The 22,426-nt window shown below is 46.3% G+C and overlaps 1 protein-coding gene across 11 annotated transcripts in view; it reads right to left on the bottom strand.

Annotated features, from left to right (window-relative positions):
- Positions 1 to 262: 262 nt before the first annotated feature.
- ETS1 (ETS proto-oncogene 1, transcription factor) overlaps positions 263 to 22,426 on the bottom strand; it is a 121,452-nt gene continuing 99,288 nt past the window's right edge. For 8 of the 11 annotated variants that reach the window (XM_039496405.1, XM_039496406.1, XM_039496409.1 and 5 more), the window contains 2 exons: positions 7,744 to 7,862; positions 6,523 to 6,738 (listed from right to left, as the gene is read on the bottom strand). In XM_039496405.1, coding sequence (XP_039352339.1) covers positions 6,523 to 6,738; positions 7,744 to 7,862 — 335 coding nt within the window. Of the gene's footprint in view, positions 6,739 to 7,743; positions 7,863 to 22,426 lie in introns of all 11 variants that reach the window. The other 3 variants (XM_039496412.1, XM_039496416.1, XM_039496410.1) reach the window with 1 other exon arrangement.

Here is a 22,426-nt window from a genome sequence, read left to right as displayed (position 1 = left end):
TTCAGCAGGACGGGGGAGAAATAATCATGCTGACACCAAACCTTTATGATTTTTTTTTATTTCACATGGTTTAAAATACAATAGGAAATAAGGCTACAGTATATAAAAAATTCTCCATCAAAATGATGTGCCAGCATCAGCAATTAAAACAAAACCAATCCCTCCCTTAAGAATTATTTCTGAGAGGAGATTTTTGTATTTTTTTTAAAACACACACACACAGACACACACACATCGCTACATCTCTAAGCTACCTCAGTTGTTTTTTTTTTAAAAAGCACCTGCTTTTTCCTCTTTTTTTTTAATCTCGCTTTTAAATTTTTTTCACTTTTAAAAAATATAAATTATATGAAAATACAAGTTGGAAAATAGTTGAACAGCACAATATAACAATCTCTTTTTTTCTCTATGTTTATCAGCTTTAAAAAAATCCCATGTGTAAAAACAAAACAAAACAAAAAAAGACACGTTCTTTTACTGAGGCAGTTAATTCCTGGAGATATTCCATTATAACACACATGTATACATATATTTATCATGTATTTAAAATTCTTTGGAATGTAGACAATAGCTCGACTGATGTTCTATAGACCCCATCAGAGAGACGCATGCCAAGGAAAGCACATTTGCAGTGTTTAGAATGAAAAGAAACTCAACAAGCTCTAATAAGCCCATCAAGGTCACCTCAAACAAACAGTGATGCTCAAAAAGTGCAGGGATTTGGATGTGTCCTAAATTTCAGATGCATATTGGAACCATTCTTTTTTGTATCTTGACACTGAGCTGGAAATCTCCTGAGAGAAGGTTACATTTCAAGCCAATGATGAATCATCATAGAAATGTACAGCTGGAAGAGACCTCAAGAGGTCATCTAGGCCAACATCCTATGCTGAGGCAGAACTAAATAAACCTAGACCATCCCTGACAGGTGTGTGTTTAACCTGTTCTTAAAAACCTCCAATGATGGGGATTCCACAACCTCCCCTGGAAGCCTGGTCCAGAGCTTATCTATTCTTACAATTAGAAAGATACTTCTAATATCTAACCTAAATCTCCCTTGCTTCAGATTAAGCCCATTACTTCTTGTCCTTCCTTCAGAGGACATGGAGAACAATTGATCACCATCTTCTTTATAAAAGCCCTTAGTATATTTGAAGACTGTTATCAGATTCCCCCTCAGTCTTCTTTTCTCAAAACTAGTATAACTTGGTTCGTATCCTGTTCGGATATACCTCGAGAGGGGACTCTCACAGAATGATAATACTCTTCTGGCAGAACCGGGAAGTGTAATCGAGTGTAAAACACTGATGCACACACATACACTTTGTGTGTATGTGATTCTAATGCACACAAATGTATAGGTGACTGTGTATCATCTTTTGTGTATTATAATCATCTACAAAACACGGTGAGAGATGGGCAAATGCTGTAATGAAAAAACGTCTGTAAATATCTGTTCAATTTTTTTTAAATGAATTCCTTTTGACTGAGGTCCCTTTTCATGATCTTTCCAGGGCATAATTTTACTGGAAGAAAGCCCCTTTTAAACAAATGTAGCAGAATATTCCCAACAAGCAAACTTTGAATTCCTGATCACAAGTATTCAACGATACAAAGAATCCTGCCTGAGCATGGAGGGGATGGACTAGCTGACCTCTTGAGGTCCCTTCCATCCCAATATTTCTAGGTGTGTAAGAATGACATGCATAGAATTAGCCTCATCCACTTGGAAAAATGGGCCCATATCATGTGACTTGGGTGCTGAAGCACAATATGTTGGATATTAAGTACTTGCAGTGAACTACAAGATCAAGAATTAGTCATAAAAATGTTTGGAATCAATTAACAGATTTGAGAAATTCCAGAACAAAAGAGAAATTCACTGAATTAAATCTGATTTAAATAGTTGCCCAGGGTGCAATTCACCCCAGCCCAGAGGGGCCAGCACTAGACACCAGTTAACCCATCAAAATAAGACTTGTGCTGGATCTTTGCACAGAGGTGAATTGCAACCCCAGTGCATGCTCTCTTTCACACACATTCTATAGATATTGCGTGTATGTAGGTTAACCAAACTTTTTCACACCTCATAAAAAATGCAGTTGGAGGTTAAGGTGCAGGTACATATTTGGCCTTAACTTTATCTCATCTGGGTCACACAACCCTGTTCAATAGTCAACATGCATTTAAAAAAAAAATCTGCAAATTTCCAGTGTATAAACAGCACACTGTGCTTTCTGTGACAGTCTCTAGCTAGAAGGGGGGAGGGAGGGGAAGCAAATTGTGGGTCAAGCCGCTACATGTCACCAAGGCTCTTCTGTCTGACGCTTGTGGCATTTACATGCAGATTGCAATCTGGATGGCAAAGGGTGGTGAGTAAACTTGGCAAAGCATTGGTAGGAGCATGTTGGCAAAGATGGCGCCCTTCATTCTGTAGCCCTTCTAGATCGCTTTGAGAACATATCCCTGCACGTTACAGAAACAGATTGTCTTGGGTAGAAACAGCTTAATACAGAAAATCTGCCCGCAATCAACCCTTGTGGAATGAATGACTTGATCAGGTCTGGCAGAAATATTGGGGGTCAGCACATGAACCCCAATCCCAACCATTCATAGTAAAGTAGTGGGGGAGGGATAGTTCAGTGGTTTGCACATTGGCCTGCTTAAACCCAGGGTTGTGAGTTCAATCCTTGAGGGAGCCACTTAGGGATCTAGGGCAAAAAAAAAAAATAGTTGGGGATTGGTCCTGCTTTGAGCAGGGGGTTGGACTAGATACCTTCTGAGATCCCTTCCAACCCTGATATTCTATGATTACTGAATGACTTTCTGCTTGAACTGAACTGGGGGATCCTGCACTGTGACCAATCCCAGGGGACAGACAATGGGTGGGTTAGAAGGCAGAAAGAGGGCTGGGATGGTGGGACATCTGCCCTGGTCACTAACACCCTTTACAGGAGTAATCCTGTAAATATAAGGTGATGATTTAAGGTCTGGCTACGAACTGACACTGTGGTTCTATGGAACTTATAAGAACCAAAAAGCCTAGGAGAACTGTTACCAGCTGAGAATGTAAAGAGTCACGGGCTACTATGCTGGTTTTATTTGGGACAAGTGTATTTCACTGGAATCACCTCTGATTCAAGTGGTTCTCTGCTTCCCTGGAAAACAGAGCCTGAAATCTTCCTCCCTATATATCTTCTCAGAAGCCCAAACTAACTCTCTGCACTCAGCTACCACCACCTTTATCACTCAAAAGCTCCATCAAGATGCCTTCAGCCTACTCAAAGTGCAGGGAGCAGCCTCACCCAGCCTTCCCACTACAGTGCAGCCCACCATACACAGCTATGAATCAGTCACCTTCTGGACGGGCGTTTGACTTCACATATTCTCTCTTTGCATCTAGTTTCTAGCAGGGAGGAGGAGCACCTGGCCTACAGCAGCACAACATCAGCATCTTCCTTTGCTTCCTCCCGCTTGAGCTGAACTCCAATCCCCTTTTGCATCAGCCCTCCTTTCTCACTTCTGCAATCTCTCACCTGCCACAGCTGCCAGTCCCTCTTTGCTGAGGGTTAAAGGCATTGAATGCTCAAGATGCTAGATGAGAACTGCTCTTTCAGAAGGCAGACTGTCCTTTCTTCCTTCAGTGCATGCTCCTTCCACCTTCCTTCCATCACTCTTTCCTTCATCTGCACCAGTCCTCTCTGTATGTCGAGTGGGATCAGGTCTTAGCCCCAGACATGTACTCTGACACCTGGACTTCCCTGGCCCCATAGCCACCATCTGCCTTCAACATTCTTGGTTTAAACGCCCCCCCAATCAGCTTGCTACATTTTCCCATGTGTTCGGCTTTACACCTACCAGCCTGCTAAGCCAGGCTAAGCTCTCTGACACGCGGGACGTGACTCAGTTTCAATCAAACAAAGCTTGCTTAAAAACGAACACCCTGATATTCACAGGGCCTGAACACATGCTGTTCTTGTAGAATCCAATGGGAGCTCAGCACCTTTGTGTCAGGGCATCATCTTTCCATAGAACTCAACTGACAGCCTCCCATGGCTTCCTGTTTGACCCTGCCCTCCTATACCCCAGCGCTCTGGCTACACAGAGATGGGAAAACAGGAAGCAAACTGGATGTTCAGACTAAATACAAGAGTGTTTTTAGCAACTTTTAGTCAGAGCCCAGTTCTGCAGACCTGATACATGAGCTCCCATTGTTCTGTTTCCCCTGCATTGATCTACAAAGTCTCTCCACCCTCCCACTCTCTGTATTGATTCACCACAGAGCTTCGGAAATTAGTTCAGCCATTAAAGAAAATATATCCAGTTCAACTATTTAATACCGCCTTTACCAAAAAAAAAAAAAAGATATTTAAAGTCAAAAACCCAAATCCTACAGTCAGACTGGCAGGGATTTACCCGTGTGGATCTGGTTTCAGAATCTGGTCTAAACATTTAAAACTCAGGGCCTGATTCTCCCCTTCACTTTGGGACTGATCCAGAATTAAAGCTAATGAGGAGTTGGCCGCTAGCTTCTGTGGGATCAAATCCCACTCCTGATGTACACCGGGAGTACATCAGGAGTGACTCCTTTGAAGTCAGTGGAGTTACAAAGGGCAAGGGAGAGGAGGATCAGGCCCTAAGGGATGTCTACACAACAAAAAAAGACCCACGGCAGCGAGTCTCAGAGCCCAAGCTAGCTGACTCAGGCTCCTGGGGCTCACGCTGTGGGATTAAAAATAACAGTGTGGACGTTCAGGCTCGGGGTGGAGCCTGGGGTCTGAAACTTGGCAAGACAGGAAGGTCACGGAGCCCAGGCTCTAGCCCGAGCCCGAATATCCACACTGATATTTTTAACCTCGCGGAGTGAGCCCCAGTCAGTTGACCCAGGCTCTGAGAATTGCTGCTGTGGGGAGGAGCTTGTTGTGTAAATATACCCTCCGTGTCTAAGCTGTACCCACGCACTCCAGGCTCAAAGCCTGACCCAGCAAAGCAGTTACGCACACGCTTAACATCAAGCACACGAATGGTCCCACTCACTTCAATGGAGCTATTCGTGAGTTTAAGCATGTGTGTGCGAGTTTCACTGGACTAGGCTTGCGTGCTCGGCATCTTGAGGGATTGCTCCCCATTGAGGCTGAGTTTCCATTTTGGATGTGCCTAGAATGGCTGACCGTAAGTACTGCAGGCAGCCCTGGTCCAAAACGGAGGGAAAAATCATCAACATCCTTGTTTCACTTTTCATTGTTCAAAACTTTTCATGATTTTTTTCCCCTAACACATTTTTCCATTTTCCCTTCAGCACTGACTGTGTTCAAAATAGGAAAATGTCAAAACTGAACTACTTTGCTCAGCTTAGTCACTGGGTGGGATATTAAACAAAACAAACTAGCAGTTACTTCAAAGTGTTAAAAACATTCCTTTAAAAAAAACCAAACACTTTCTGATTTTGAAAATGATACATGAAAATGTCAGCAACATTTTTGATACATCAGAAATTAAAACAAAACAAAACATGGTTTTGAAAATATGGCTGTCCCAAAAAGATGTTTATAAACAACAAGAACAACAAGAAAATTTCCTTTTGAGAAATGTCATCCACCTTTAGCAACAAACAATAGAGCAAAGTGCATGGGACTCAATGCAAATGCAAAGCATCCTCCCAGCATTTTTGGTGGCTGATTTGGCACTCATTTTCCTTCACATAAGATTCAGAGATCATAAGTCAGAGCACTACACTTCTCCAGTGGGGTCTACATAAACAATTATTTCTTCTTCACTGTGATAAAACTTTCTGCTGGCATAACAGAAACATACATACACACACAATATTGCAGGACTGAGACCATCTTAGAGCTTAAGACTATTTTAAAAAAAAATACTGGCACAAAATTTAATAAAATAAAATTTTAACAAATAATAATTAAAAAATCTTGGTCCCTCCTAAAAAAAAATCTGTCTGTTGTGTAACAGAAAAATAACCGACAGAAAAGCAAAGTAACAAGAACAGTTCTTGTTTTTTCCTATGTCATCCCCTCCCACAAAACAGGAAGTTCCACCTTCACTTTGCCCCTCCCATCAATAAAAGAACCAATCGCATAATCCTTAGGAGTCTTGTCACTTCCTGAATTGTCAGTTTGTTGCGCTGGTAACACAGTAATCAAGGGGATCTTTTCATTAATAATGTTTCCAGATGGTATGAGATGGGGAGGGTTTATTTTAATTTTTTTTAAGTGAGCTATATTTTTCTGGCTTCCTTAAAACTAAGAAATTCACCCCAAAAAAACCTCTCAGAGAACTTTCAGATAAAAAGTTCCATCTTTCTTCTCCCAACCAAACATTGTCAGATTCAGCCAAAAGCTTGACTTTGCCCACCCTCCTCTCCCCATCAAAAATGTCAAATTTGAGTTGCTCTTGAAAAAATATAGATAGATATTTAACTGCAAAAAAAAATTTTTTTTAAAGGTCTCGTCGAATCTCCAGACCGACACGACACAACCTTCCACACAGTCTGGCTGGTTCAATTCATTCATCGGCATCGGGTTTGACGTCCAGCATGGCATGGAGTTCCTCGGGCGTGTAGCCCAGAAGGCTCTGCAGGTCGCAAACGAAACGGTACACGTAGCGCTTGCCGGCCGTCTTGTGGATGATGTTCTTGTCATAGTAGTAGCGAAGCCCACGGCTCAGCTTCTCGTAGTTCATCTTGGGCTTGTTTTTCCTCTTGCCCCATCGCCTGGCAACCTGGAAGAGGAGAACAAAGGTGAAGAAGGTCTCATAGATTAAGTGTAGATATTAAAATAAGTCTCTTCCTCCTGGCTTGGCTGGGTGATAAGGGACTGGAAGCTCCTGCCTCTGGGAGAGCTAATGGTGATAAGCTTTTTCTCCTCACCATGAAGAATGGACTCAGGGAGGAGTTGAGTGCCAGGGTTTGCAGAGGGCCAGCAGCTCAAACCTCTCCTGGGCTGTAGAAACAGCACCCATGGACTCTACTGGGGGATCGTGAAGTGGAAACAGATGAAGACAGGAGATGGGGAAGGAGATAATTTTAAGCTCTTTGGGGCAGTGGATGTCTTTCTGTGCGTACAGTGCCTAGCACGCTTGGGGCCCGGTCCACGGCTGGTGGCCTCTAGAGCTGTGCAAATAACATTGAGGGGGAATAGTGTCAGGTAAAACTGAAAACAATTTTTTTCAACATTTTTGGCAAATCAAGAAAAATTGTTTTGGCTCCAACTAAACTTTTTTTCCCCCTTTTACAACATTGCAATATTTTGTTTCAATTTCAACCATTTTTGACTGTTTTTTACATACAATTAAAGGAAATTTTGAACTGAAAAAATGGAAACGCTTCATTGGTCTCGGAATTATCTTTCTTCCCGACGGAAACGATTTGGTAAAAATGACACAAAGTGGCGATGCCTTTTGCCGTTGCTGAATTTTCATTTTTCACCAAAAAAACCCCAACTTTGGCATAAAAGATTTCACCTAGCTTCTAGGTGCCACTGCAATACAATTCGTAATTCATTAATAATCAGACTTTCATGGGCACTCTCTAAACCATTGATTTTTCCAGAAAATATTGAGGGACCAACACCCTGCTACCTTGTCGCCCCCCTCACCCCCACCACCACACACACACACACAGGATCATACTGACAGGACTTGTAGCACCCAAGCCATGAAGAGAGAGGACTTAGGTATTTGCCTAAGTATTTTCAATGGTCTCTGATCAGTTATAATGGGCCATACCTCATCTGGGTCCGAGAGCTTGAATTCCCAGCCATCGCCTGTCCAGCTGATGAAGGATTGGCAGGACTTGTCGGTGAGCAGCTCCAGCAGAAACTGCCACAGCTGGATGGGGCCACTGCCTAGGAATGCAAAGAAACCACAAGTTGTTAAAACGAGGTGAGCCGGGAATGAAACCGATGCAGATTTCTTTCCACCCATCCTCCTCCATGGGAAGATACACGCAAGCAGATGGATACAAAACGTGTTGGCTGTTTGTTAGTACAGAGAGCACTGGGACCTGTGACTCTGGTTCTGTTATATACTCCACCCCTGACTCGGATGCCTTGAACTCCCTTTCTAAACTCCGTGGACGCACTTGAGGCTTTCTTAGATTTCGGGCTCCTTGAGGCAAGGCCTATGATTTCCTCTGCGTTTGGACATTGTGCTAGCACCGTGGGAGCGTGATCTGGGATGGGATCTTCGAGTGTGACCTTAATATCAGTTCTTATTAATATGAATAGGTAGAGTTCACTCTATGCAAAAACTGACATCTCAGGGGCCTACAGTACCAGTCCGAGTGAAGATCTGAGCTGAACTGGCAGTTTGAGAGTTAACTTGTACAGGTAAAGCTGCTTCCTACTGCAGTCCGAGTGGAATGTTCAACCACTGGAATGTTTCACCTCAGAGTAAGTTACATAAAGAGGATTATTTCTTGACATTAAAGAGGGAGGAATCGTTTTTCTGCCACAGAAGCGCTGCCTTTGCTTACGTGCCAAAAAGCTCCCAGCCACTGCTCGAACTCCTACACTATCACCCGCTGCCTCTGACCTTCGCCTTCTGCTTCATGGCTGTGCACTGAGATGTGATAAAGGGGACATAGGTATGAAAATTATTTGGCCTCTCTCCAGGACATGTTGCTGCAGGAACCACCTACATAAACTCGCAGAGAACAAGAGGCAACTCAGTGCAGCCGGCACAGCTATTGCTGCAAGGAATAGGGTAGGCTGGGCACGTGGGCACCTGGGAATCAGGAAGGCATTTCTGATGAGTGCTGCAATAACATAACAGAATGAAGGGTAGGCAGAAAGTGGTCTCACAGGTCAGCATCTTGAATAATTTCAAGATTTAGAACTAGAGCCTCTGTGAGACTGGAGTGTGCAGGCTGACACGAGGGTCTTCTGTACTAATGGTGCTTGTATAGATAGTTTCCAGCAGCGTCCTAGATCATTGCAAATGGAATCCCTCCTGGCCATGACATCCTGAAATCAGCTGGGCCTGAATCCCTTTGCACACTGCGCAGCTTGGAGTCAGCAGAAGAGGAGAGCTTGCAATGTCCAGCCAACTCCTAGCTGGCCAGAAGCAAGTTCCCCGGGTGATTGTTCTCATGATGTATCGTCATGGATACGGAGGTGAAGGGTCTGTGGGTGAAGCCTCCCTTGTTATATACATTTGAGTCCTAAAAAGCTCTTTGTTTTGCAGCTCCTTGTCTCTAAGTACCATATGGGTGCTAATTTTGGCCATCAGCTATTTGTCAAGAAGTGGCAATGCACGCATGCATCTCCTGTCAAAACCCTCCCAGTGATCATCCTGTGAACTTTCCTGTGCTTTTAGTCCCAGCTGGCACTGTATGGTGTCCACTTGTCTGCAGTGTGCAAGTTGGTGGTTTTAAATCCAAACCGTCTCTTGCTGACTAACTTTTTCCATCTGTGTCAGGGATAACCGTTCTGGGAGGAGAGCACCCCTCATCTGATCAGCTGAAAACAAACAAGTTGTTTCTCTACAGCAATCAGATGCCCAGGGATGCCAAATTCTCCTTGCCCCCAGAACTGATTTTCTCTAGGGGGCCTCGGCTGTACTTGGCTATGGCTGGACAATTAATTTAAAAAAACCAGGAGTACTTGTGGATCACTTCTTCGGATGCTGTAGCCCACGAAAGCTTATGCTGAAATAAATTTGTGAGTCTCTAAGGTGCCACAAGTACTCCTGTTCTTTTTGCTGATACAGACTAACACGGCTGCTACTCTGAAACCAATTAATTTAAAAAAAACAGGAGTACTTGTGGATCACTTCTTCGGATGCTGTAGCCCACGAAAGCTTATGCTGAAATAAATTTGTGAGTCTCTAAGGTGCCACAAGTGCTCCTGTTCTTTTTGCGGATACAGACTAACACAGCTGCTACTCTGAAACCAATTAATTTAAAGGCACTGTACTCTCTGTCTATATGCATCGTATCTTACCATGCCTCAGGGCATCTGATTCCTACGTGCTTAAGCAGGGCTGATGCAAAGTACATAGTGCATTGCCCTGAGAGATTGTGGCTTTACACACTTTCCAGTAAGTCTTTTACTGGATCAGTCATATGCTGATTGACTCCTAAATGCTGATCTCTTCTTTTCACTCATGTCCCAGCCAAAGCCAAAATGGATGCCCTCAAGCCAAAACCTGTCTGATTAGCACCTTTCATGTGGGGCCACACCTAGAACACTTTGTTCAGCTTTGGGCAATGTATTTCCAGCAAGATACTGACACATCTAAAAGGAGCTCAGAAAAGGGCAACGAAAATGATCCAGGGAATGACTTACAAGAAAATAATTAAATATATAAAGCTGGGTTAGGCAACAGCTAAGGTGAGGGAAAGGAGAACAGACTGAAAATAGCAATGGGTGTAAGCCTCAGCTGGCGGAAGGGGTGGCTAATGGAACAATGGGATGAAGTTACTTGATGACAATTCACGCTGCATGTCAGGATAAAATTCCTGCTGGTGGGAATCGGAGGATGCGGAATAATCTGCCAAGGGATGTGATGGATGATGTCCTATTGCTTTTAGAGTCATAGATTCCAAGGCCAGAAGGGACCATTGTGATCATCTAATCTGACCTCCTGTATAACACAGGCCAGAGACCTGCCCCCAAAGAATTCCTGCTGGAACAAGTGCAGATCTTTTAGAAGAAACATCCACATTTTGATTTAAAAATTGCCAGTGATGGAGACATTTAAAACTATTGGAAACTAAACAAACCGCTAGTAGAGAGGGAACCATCCTGACTGGTGAAGGGATAGACTAAATGGGACCTAGTGTCTCTTTTCCGGCTCTAGAGTGCTGATCTCACTGCAGTCCCATCTTGGTGTAACCCCAGTGACTTCCGTGGAGCTACTCCTGATTTACTAAGGTGTGAGAGCACATCGGGCCATGGGAACACATGGTAGGTAAACTGCAAAAAACGACCATGGCAGCCAGTCTCAGAGCCCAGGTCTACGGCACCTCCAGCTGAAGCTCAGGAGCTGAGACCCAACCCGCATAGCAATTGACAGAACTCAAGCTCCAACCTGAATGGGAACGTCTACACTGCTTTCTTAGCTAGCACCTTAGCGTGAACCTTGTGAACCCACGTCTGGGCTCAGAGAGCTGCTGCTGTGGGGATTTTTTTGTTAGTTTGTTTGCAGCATAGATATACCCTGATAGAGTCCTGACTATCTGCTAGCTAATGCCTGCTCCTGTATTTACCACTCCATGCATCTGATGAAGTGGGTTCTAGCCCACAAAAGCTTATGCCCAAATAAAGTTGTTAGTCTCTAAGGGTATGTCTACACTACCCGCCGGATCGGCGGGTAGTGATCGATCTATCAGAGATCGATGTATCGCGTCTCGTCTAGACGCAATACATCGATCCCCGAACACACTCCCCATCAACTCCGGAACTCCACCAGGGCGAGAGGCGGAAACGGAGTTGACGGGGGACCGGCAGCCATCAATCCCACCCTGCGAGGACGATCTAAGATACATCAACTTCAGCTACGCTATTCTCGTAGCTGAAATTGCATATCTTAGATCATTCCCCGCCCCCCGAGTGTAGACCAGGCCTAAGGTGCCACAAGGACTCCTCGTTGTTTTTTCTTAGACTCTTGGTTATCAGTGCATTGATATGCAAACCAAATCCGGTTCACAGTATCTATCTTACCCCAGATATGAACAAGAGAGAGACAACATTCTGCAGGGAAATATGTGAGCAAACTGCCCTCAGTGCGGCTTTGCCAAATATCGGCTCAGAGGATTTTGTTACACACTCTGTCTATATTTGGTAGGAATTGAGCTGCAACCACACTTCCCAGATCGCTACACTGGGGAAGCTCAGACAGGGACTTTGCAGCTGACTTTATTATAATGGGCTGATCCAGATGCTCCCAGATTTTGGGGATCCCAGCTTTGCTGCTTGAGCTCCTTGCTAACATTCTGAATTACAGCTCAGTGGGGTGCACGGGTAGAAGATTAATTCATCCATCCGTAGTATGTCAGCAAGGCAACATAGGTGGATGCTGTTGAGGCTGAGCAAAGTAAACAGATTCTAGCCCTAAATAGACAACAGAGAATTCCCCTTGTGGAAGGGGATGTCCCAATGTCAAATATACTAACTGAACCAGCTTCTGTGCCTGCCACTGTCACTGGCGAAGGGGAGGTGCTGGGTGTGAAAGAGGCAAGGCAAGAGCAGATGCCTTTACACCAATGCTCCCGTAGAGTAAGTTAGAGCAGCCCCTTAGCTGCTCTAACTAATGTCTGGGCAGGCTAACACGGGGATGCAGAGTAAAAAGAAGACCAGTAGCTCCCTATCCTGTTGATTTCCCTTAACCTTTGATGCATGTTCCAACTAATGGGAGGGGCTGTAATTAAACATTCATTGAGGCAAGTAATTGCCCTGGCCTGGCACATCACCAGGTCACACCAGCTTTAACGAGCACGTTCAAGGCTTTCCAAGCTTCCAGAGAGAAATTTCTCTAACCTTAGGCCAAGGAGCCCAGTGCAGTTAGCATGTTCTCCTCGCACTCTGCTGCCAGCTGGCATGCAGAGGTACAGGGAAGCCCAGCAATTTATCATTGTAAGCAGCGTGGAATCACATGGCACGGCATCCCGCAGGATGTTTTTTCTTTGCAGGAGGGAATGCTATCCAATGGCTCGTGCCGAGGACTAGGAGTCCGGCTCCACGGGGTCTATTCCTAGCTGCCCATTGGAGGATCAGTAGTCTGAAATTGAACGTGTTTACTGCACGGCTAGCAGACTTCAGCTCATGCACACACGCACCGAGCCGTACAGAAGCATCACAGCCCTGCTGCTGCTGCTGCTGAGGCAACACCTTGTTTGAAATGTCAGAGAGTCAACAGATGCAGGAGGCAGCAGGAACTAACACACGCTGCACGTCTGAGCCTGTGCGACAGAGCACAGCTCCGGGAGACTGTGTTATCTGGCACCACCTCTCTTAGTATTTGCATCTCTTTCCTAGAGAAGATTCAGTTGTTAAGGCAGAGGGCTGTGAGCACTGAGGACGTATGGTGAATTGGGCTGTATGTGAGTTATAGTGAGGAGAGGATCTGGGATGAGCACATTGGAGAATGAGGCTCTCAGGCATTAGTAATGGGTGAGATTTTCAAGTGTTCAAGGGAGTTAGGTGACCAGAAGCTGGGTACCTAACTCCCCAGGGCATTTTTTAAAATCCCACCCAATAAATCTCAGCACTGACACGGCGTTACATTTTTGAAGTGCTGAGTGGCGCAGGTAGCTAAGGAACACGTGTTTGTTCGCTGTGATCAGCACCTTCATCTCTCCAAGCACTCAGCACCTTATCCCTCCAGCTGCGCCTCGTCACCCATCTCCCACATCTTCTGTTCCAGCCTTCATCCTTCTTCCACATCCCGGATCCATCTAGCCGAGCAGGGGAGCAGTTAAAAACCAAGGCATTGGGGCCCAGATCTGGGGTAAATCAACACCGCTCCATTGATTTACACCAAGAGAGGAGCTGGCAGTTGATGTTTCTAAAAGCCAATTGCCAGTGGAATATTAAGAAGAATCATTAGAAAATGAAGTAACTTCAATCCTGCCTGGAAAAAACTTCCTTCCCAGTGACACAAGCAGTCTCTGAAACTAGAGGAGCTCCCCAGCCTCCCCCTGCTGCTGCCAGTCCTACAGTCCCCTCCCACCCGCCATGGTTTCAGATTCTCAGCTGGTGTAAGTGGGTGCAGCTGCGCCCCAGATGAGACACTGGCCCAGGGCGAGGCAGAACCTCCAGCTAAGATGCAGCCCTTCCCGGGAGGACCAGACAAGTCCCATGCACTGCTGACCTCGTGCAGAATATCCCGAGACAGATATCAGCTCTTGGACACAGATGCAAGTAGGGAGGGTGCAGACACAAGCTGCCTTTTGTGATGGGGTCGCTTCAAACATATCCGGGAGCTTTCAGCCGTGCCCGGAGGAAGGTTCGCTGAACCCACTCGTTTTCATACGAGCCCTGGAAAGATGACAACCTCACACGCACACCACCCCCAAGGCAAGGCCTCTGAATTCTGGGGCTGTCCCCTGAGTGCAGCCTGATGACCTTTGTCCCTGGGAGGGAGGGAGGGCGTGCTAAGAATAGAGCCAGTCAGAGGGGGCTCACATGCTTAATGTGACTCACAATGGCCGCCCTGTCTCGCTTCCCTCACAGTGAAGAGCATTGGGGAGCATCACGCATTAGGAATTCGCGAGCATCATGGGGAAAATATGCCTCTTAAGCCTGGTTATGAAATGCTGCCACAGTGGGAACCCTGTTTGAGCAAAGCCTCTTTGCATGCGGGTATACACAGGCTCCTGGGCATGCACTGCACGAGTCCTAGCCAGGTCACTTTCCCAGGTTGTCCCTCTGTCTCTGCCTGTCTCTGCAGTGTAGCTATATCAGTGCAACTCCCCCTCCAGGCTTCTTTCCTCCCTCCCGCCACCAGCATAGACAGGCCATTACTTTACATGGTGAGGCCCTATCTGAAACATGTTACCCTGCTCTTTCTCTGGCTGATTTTCACACCCCCTCCCCCAACGACATTGTTTGAAAGAAACAAAACAAAAAACGAGAGCGGCGCACCTATTCTTTTCACTGTGTGGTTTGTGGTTCCAACCAAACACAACAAGTGGGCATAGCAACATCTCCAAAGCAGCCTTCCCTTCTGTCATGCATGACCTTGGCCTGGACCTCCTATGTCAGAGCTTCAGAGACCAGCATAATCAGGAGGGGCCGAGACCTGTTTGCTGGCCCTGGGCAGTGGGTAGGTTTGGGCAGTGGCGAGGTTGCACCTCTGCATTTCATCCCCCATATCAGCCATGGGCAGTTCTTCCCCGCCTCTCTCCCTCACCAAATTTTGCTTTGTTAGGAGCGTCAGAGGTGGAGCTCAGTGGCAAAGTTCAGCTCCAGCTTGCCTCAAAGCTTAGGTATGATCAGAGCCAGCGTTTTGGTTTGGGATCATGCCTAGTTTCAAAAGAATCCAGGAAGCATCCACGGTGGAGCATGCAAGCTAGGGAGTGCCAGCCCACATGGCAGTGGAGGATGGCCTGGGGTACTGATGGGTCTCAGGCCTCTGTTATGAAGGTGGCACTGGGAGTCCAACATACTATCTGTGTTCATGGCACCCAAAACCTGCTATGCCATAGGCTGATCAACTGCTCTGAGGAGTGACTAGTAAAACTCTATCACTGAAGAGTCGCCTCTGAAGTGCAAAGGTCATGCCGCTCGGTGGGTCGCGCTGCACGCTTTTGTTTTAAAAGCTGAGCTACGGTCATGGTTGGGCAGCATTGCATGGGGCTGATTTTACTGTCATTTGCATATGTCTGGCAGGTGGCACATAGGCCGCTGAACCAAGCCTGGGCCTCATCCGCTGGGTTCCACCTTAGGGTGAGAAACGGGCCTCGAAGAGCCGTTTGCAGTGGAAGCTAGAAGCAGGTCGTAGGGGAAACCAGGATGTAAAGTTACGCTTGAAATCATCCCTCAACAGCAGGTGAAGTTCATACTGAACCAGAATCCAAACAGGGTAGGCAATGAAACAACCACTCGCCCACAGCCGCCTGTCCCTAGGAACAGCCACGTTTTTGTCTCTCCACCAGAGGCAACTGAACGCACTTATGAACTCTCATAACTGTTCCACTCCAGCTTCACAGGGATGGCCGACTTCACCCTTCTCCAGCAGCAGGGAATAGTCAAGAATCCCATATGGCCTCTGACTTTTCTCCCCAAGCAACTGCACTGAATGTAGATGTCCAGGCTGCCGCATTCCATGTGGCTCCCTGAGCATCTCTTCCTGTGACTTGAGAGGAACGGAGAACAGTGCAGTTAACAGGCTTTCTGACATTGGCTGGAGACAGCACACGCCCCCCCCCCCCCCCCCGCAACCCCTTCAGATCGCACCTGTCAGGCCTGTGAGTTTCAGCCGGCAGCGTGGGCGGCAGCGTGAAGAGAAGGAGTATGCAGATCTCCTAAAGAGACCCACTTTCTTCGATGCTGTCGTTTCTTTCTTGTAAACCGGCAGCTGTGTTCTTTCACTTTTAAATGGAACAGGCACTGAACAGCTTGTCCAACATGGGCCCCTGGCCTTTGCAACAGGGAGTGGGATTTGCGGAGAGAGAAGGGTTTTCCGATGCATATTCTGGAGACATCTGTCAGACCTTTGGCAGTTGGGGAAGGACGGGGAGGGGGCCCTCAGTTCTGGATCTCAGCTGAGCAAAGTGGTGCTGATACTTGCAGGAGTGATTTGTTCAATGGAAATGCTTCTGCATGTATCACGGAGCTAAAGTCTCCTGGGAGCCAGATAGTCCCCTGCAGTCTCATGTTGGCTGTCTTCTTCCCTGGCACCACAGTAAAGAACTGGCAACACTTCTGTCACTAAGAATGAAATTAAGACCATGCATACTAGCGCCTAATTTGCATAACTGCATAATACTCTTGTATACTAATGCATGCTATTAATTAAGACCCTGTATACTACTAATTTGGGGCTATAAACACCTTAGGCACCAGGCTACCCTCTAAAGCACCTGTAACTTTTTACACATTCGTGATGGCCTAAGACACAGGAGATCTAGGTTCAGTTCCTCATTCTACCACTGATCTGCTGTATAAGTTTGGGTAAGTTGCTTCATCTTTCGGTCTTGTTTCACCATCCATGAAACAGGGCGGGGTAATCATTCTACCTTGTTTTTTAAGGCTCTAAGCTCTTTGGGGCAGGAGCTGTCTTTGATCAGATCTCTGCACAGCGACTAGCACAACAGGGCTCTGAAATCAACTGGGTTCCAGGCACTACTGCACTACAAATAACAACTCTATGGAAAGCCACAGCCAAACGTCAGGGGCTTTGCAGAGAAGCTGACGCGCTAGGCCTTGTGAAGCGAACACACCCCACGTTTCTGCTCTGTGTGCTATTTTATTTGCTGGAGACCAGCCCACAGTGGTGCAGGCAGGTGACCACAATGGGCAGAAGGAGGTGTGAAGTGCTACATGGTCCCCCTGGCTAAGAGATCAGCGGCTGAAGTGGGTCAGGCTAAAGATTCCCGGCACGCATCATGGAAAAAACAGGTCACAGAAATCAGAGAGAGTTAAGAGCTAACTCATGACATTGGACCAGTGCAGGTTTGTTCTCTGCACTGTAATCTCCAGTGCTTTGTGGGTCCAGTTTTAAAAGCCTCAGGGGATGGAGGTTCTACTGCTTCCCTTTGGGAGACCATTCCCCAGTCTAACAGGTCTCACTCTTTGACCCGATTCGCCCTACTGTCATGGAAGAGTTGTGTCTAAATCCCCTAGGCTGCTTTGAAAATCTCAACCCTGGAGCCGGCGTTTGGGCACTGAGCTTTGAAAATGTGCCCCGAGTAGGTCAGGGGAATCGTCTTTCAGAAGCGCAGTCTCAGCTGACCTAGCCGTGTCCCTGTGAGTGTAGAAACAGGTTAGAAACTGAATTTTCACGAACTCTTGCACAGTTACATTCTTCCCCCAAAGATAAGAAAATTGCATCAACCTCCCCGAGCAACCATGGCAACTTGTTAAATTAGGTCAAGATGTGGGGGCAGATAAGGTGGCTTTGAAATTCTGCTCGCTAGCTGAGTTATGAACACATCAAATACAAGCTGGGCTTCCGCCAAAATGCACCTTCTCTACAAACTGTGCGCCTCCTAGGGCTGATACCATCGGCGTGCTGCTTCTCTAGTGATAAAGCACAGCGGCACCTCCCAGTGCCATCGGCAAAGCAGGCTCTTGAGAACAAAAGCCGAACGATATTGTCAATGTCTGACATACAAAACAGGGATCGCAGTCAAAAAGACCACGCGCTTGCCCAATGCATTTGCTCAGAGGAGCTCAAAGCGCTCAGCAAACCTCAGAGGAGCCTTGATGCACCGGTAAAGATTGTTGAGCCCATTTTACAGATTGGTGACCCGAGGCCTGGAGACTGAGAGCTGCTCAAGCCAATGTGTGAGTCAGTGGCCAAATAAGGAATAGAACCCAGGAGTCCTGACTGCCAGTCCCCTGCTCTAGCCGCTAGAGCCCACTTCCTTACCAAAACTGGGAACAGAATCCTGGCATCTTGGCTCCCAAGTCTCCTGCTCCAGTCACTAGAAACCACTTCTCTCCCAGCGCTAGGAATAGAACTCAGGAGTCCTGACTCCCACTCCGCCACCCCACTTGCCCTGTTTTGCCTTTTCTGCTATTTATTATTATTTTTAAATAGGGAAGCCCTGTCTCTTCCCAGTGTGAGCTCTGGGCATTATCTCCTGGAGGGGAGGAGCTTGCAAAATACCTGCACTTTTCTGGGCTCACCACTGTCTCTATTAATTTAAAAGCTACAGCATGCAGTAAAACCAGAGGCTGCAAAGGCCCATTATAGAGATGGCCTGAACCAAAACCTCAACTCCAAATACCCCCGGACTTTGGAAATAGATTAATCCAGATTAGAATTTTGGAGGCTTAATTCTCCTCTGCTTTGGAGCTTGTGTTGTCACATGCTCCTGGGCAAAGTGGTTGTATCCTGCAACCAGGTCCACACGGCTGCATTTTATACCCACGCTGTGTTCCCTTTATCCGGGTGTAAACGAGGAGAGGAAATGCAAGGCCCCGGAGAATCAGAGATCTTTATAATCACACCTCTGGATTGACACATCCACAAACTTGATCTCCTGCAGCCTTTGTCCTACAATAACGAGGCAGGTCCAGTCCCTTACTAAACGGAGCTCTAAAGACAGCAACTCCACTCGACTGAGCAAAGGCCAATGTCCTAAAGCCGTGATTTTCAAAGTGACTGGTGATTTTGAGTGCCTCAATTTCCAGGGACCAAACTTGAGATGCTTTTAAAGAGCCTGGAATTCAGACGACAGGTGCTCAGCACTTCCCCAAAATCAAGCCTCCTTAAGGTCTGGGCACTGAAAAATGGAGGCATCCCAAATCACCAGTCACTTTGGAAAAACCTTGGGTCTGGTGTTTAGGGATTCCCCCCCCCCCCCGATTAAAAATGGCATTTGAAGCATGGCTAGAGAGATTACCATAAGAGTATGCATGTTTCTTACACTAACGTGTAGCAGGCAGCATTTGGGTTGTAGTCAAGAGTGCTTTGGTATGGGAATAAGAAAAGATCGCACTTGGAGGCATGTGTCCAAAGAGATGCTCTGGACTGGCGGTGCTGCTGGGTAGAATAAAGGATCTAACTCGTTACGGGGATTGGTGTTCTGGTTTTCTGTCTAGTGTCCATCACACGTAATAGTGAAGTGAAATGCCTGGGTTTAGTTTGGGGCAGATCAGTTTCACCAATGCATGATGCACCCAGAGCTCTTTGGGAGATACTTGGCCTTCTGTTAGGCACATGCTCTGTGTTATATACATCCAACCTATTGACAGCTGATTATGAATAGAGCTGAATGAATAACTGACTGTTTTGGTTCAGTGTGTGAACCAAAAAAATCTGAAAGAAAATTCACATTGGGTTAAACTAAATACTTTTTTTAATATATATATATATAAAATGAATGGATGGGCTTTTACCTTTCTTATTTCTGTTATTTAAAATAAATCTACCTAAATATCTACTCCAAATGTCAAAACAAAAAAGGCAAAACATCTCATTTAGAAAATAAAACAAACTTCTGTATGCAGTGTTGTTGTACCACGTCAGTCACAGGATCATAGAATCATAGAATATCAGGGTTGGATGGGACCTCAGGAGGTCATCTAGTCCAACCCCCTGCTCAAAGCAGGATCAATCCCCTGTTAGAGACAAGGTGGGTGAGGGAACATTTTTTATAGGACCAACTTCTCTCTCATCAACAGAAGCTGGTCCAATTAAAGATATTACCTCACCCACCTTGTCTCTCTAAAACAAAATTTGTTGACTTTAAAAAAAATATACATATATAGTTGGCCCAATATATTCACTGAATTTTAGCCAAATTCACCAATAGTTTTGGTCGAACAGAAACTATATATTTTTTGGAGAATAACCTATTTGTCTGAAAAACTTTGTCCGGCTCTAAATTATGAGTTTCAGAGCTGGAGAGAAACAGGACAAGCACTTGTAACTAGGGAGAGGGCACAGTCTCACGACCTAGCTCAAGGCAAAACTCCTACTGACTTCAGGATTCTGATGAGCAGAACAAGGACTGAGTGGAGACTTCCTTGATGCTGAGGGAAGGGAAAGGCTGCTCCCTCTGTATGGTCGGCTGACTAGGAGATTCAGTCACTTTCTTCAAAGAGCCTGACCACGCTAGGCCTAGAGTGACACTGTGTGAGCGGGCTTTGGAAAGGAACTCACATGTGAGACCCTTCCCTGACACATATTGGCCCTGGCAACCCTGCTAAGTGTCTCCCATTGAAGAATGCAATGGCACCGAATACGAGGAGGCAGGGCATAAAGCAATGGGAGGAAACTGAGCAAAGGAAAACGTGGGCCTGCTCATCAGCATAAAATGTCCTAAAACGTTTGCCGCTACTCGCAAAGTAACTGTACATGAAAATGGGCCCTTGGGTGCCCTGTATTGCACATGCCATGACCCCTTACTGGAGGAGAGAGTATGGTCCCATACTCGGAGAACATGGGACTGGGAAACAGGAGATCTTGATTCTTTAACCAGCTCTGCCCCTAATTCAGCAACATACTTTTGTGCCTCAGTTTCCTCCATTAAATGGGGATCGGCACTAGTGCACAGGGCCATCAGGATTCCAAAGCACTTTGAGATTCCCGTGGTGAAAAGCTCTATTAGAAGTGGAAAGAATTCATTGGCTTGGGGGAAAAATAAAGCCAGGGCTGTTTATGGGCCTAGTTTGTGGAAATAAAAGAAGTGAATATTATGGAATGGAGCCATGATGAATGTACTGTGCTATGTCGCACGGCCCCTCCCACAGCTGTGTGTTTCACCGGTCACGTCCTGTAGGGCAGTATCTAACACAGGAATGCAATACGATTCAATTGGGGGGTTTTTTTGCACAGGTCACTTAAAAGCCTCCCATTCAGTCGGCTGGGTTGATCTCTCTCTAAAATTAAAGCTATAGCAACAAACCACTTCCTTTTTACACATAGCTCCAAAAATTATCTTCCCACCTCCCCCTCATCCCCCCGTCCCCCACAAAAAATAAAATTATCAGCCCTAAGAGGAACTGTGTGAGTGGGAGGAGATTTCTGGGAGGGTCTCACCTCAGGATTGGCTCTGAGCCTCTTGATCTTTATCTGCACATGCTATTTCTGCCTCAAGACTCCTCCAGCGCACAGCTGCCACCAGTAGGTGCATGAGGGGGTCACTATTCATGAGTGGAAGGGGAACCGACGAAAGGTACAGTGCTGCGCCTCTTTGGCTCTTTAATCTAGGTTTCAAATAAGTTCTGAAGTCCAATCAACTTCCCCTCTCCTCTGCTATTTCCACTCCTCAAACTGAAAAATCAGTACAAAGTCCAATAACAAAATCTGCTTGCCTAGAGTCCGAAACAAATAAGGACAAAACGTTCCAATATTGCAGGGGAAAGACCCAGCCCTCAACACACTTGAAAAGCTCTCCATGGAGTGTGTGCATGCCCAGAGTCCCATTCTGCCAGCCTCTGTCACAGTAAGGACAGACGGAGGCTAGGATCGCTCTTGGAGTACTGTGCAACATAGGGTCAGAAGGAAGCACCTCACGGATGTATACGGCCTAATTCTCCATTGACACACACCTGTTCCAAGCGAATGGCAAGTGCTAATATTCCACAGCATAAAGGGTAAAGCCATGAAAAATCAGGCTCTTTACACCTCCATCACTCTCCATTCCCAAGACTACAAAAGCCTTTTGCAACCTATTCTCAGACTGTGCAGCGTGTCTCAAAATGCAGCCACCTCTGGGGTGGAGGGCTGCAGAAAAGTGGACGGCACACTGCATAACAGTACGGCGAGGAGAAAAATTGTCCTAGATGATGATGAAAACACCTACCTTGAAAAGTAAGGGGCCTGGCTCTCCAGCGCCTTGCACTTGGTGTATTCACAGCTGTGCAGAGTAAGGGGAAATCACTATTGGACTCAGCAAGGTGGCAATTTTGCACCTGCGTTGCAGAGGTATAAATGAGACCAAGACCGACTGGCTCAAGAGACATGATGGGATAACAGGGACTCTCACCTCTAGGTCACTGCTAGGAATCTGCTCCCACAGCAATGCCCAAAAGCTATTTCCATCCAATAAATAGTTGGAGACTGAAGTGAAACAGCCGGAGAGATGGGCCCGTGTCACGACATTGGGACCCAGACTCTGGGCACCTCCAAAGTTCTGGGGTATTTGGACCAGCCTCCTCCAGAGATAGGGAACTGAGGTGAAACGCAGACCCTGATGCAGGTTCTCAGAGGGCAGGGCTGAGCTCATCTGTGGCTGGTGCCTCTCAGTCCCGCTCCTAAAGGAAGAGGTGTCCACATCCCAAATGCCATT

Source organism: Mauremys reevesii, linkage group 12 (assembly GCF_016161935.1).
Source record: "Mauremys reevesii isolate NIE-2019 linkage group 12, ASM1616193v1, whole genome shotgun sequence".
Lineage (NCBI taxonomy): Eukaryota > Metazoa > Chordata > Testudines > Geoemydidae > Mauremys > Mauremys reevesii.
Note: the sequence above shows the minus strand (reverse complement) of the source record. Positions and strands in the feature narration are given on the sequence as shown.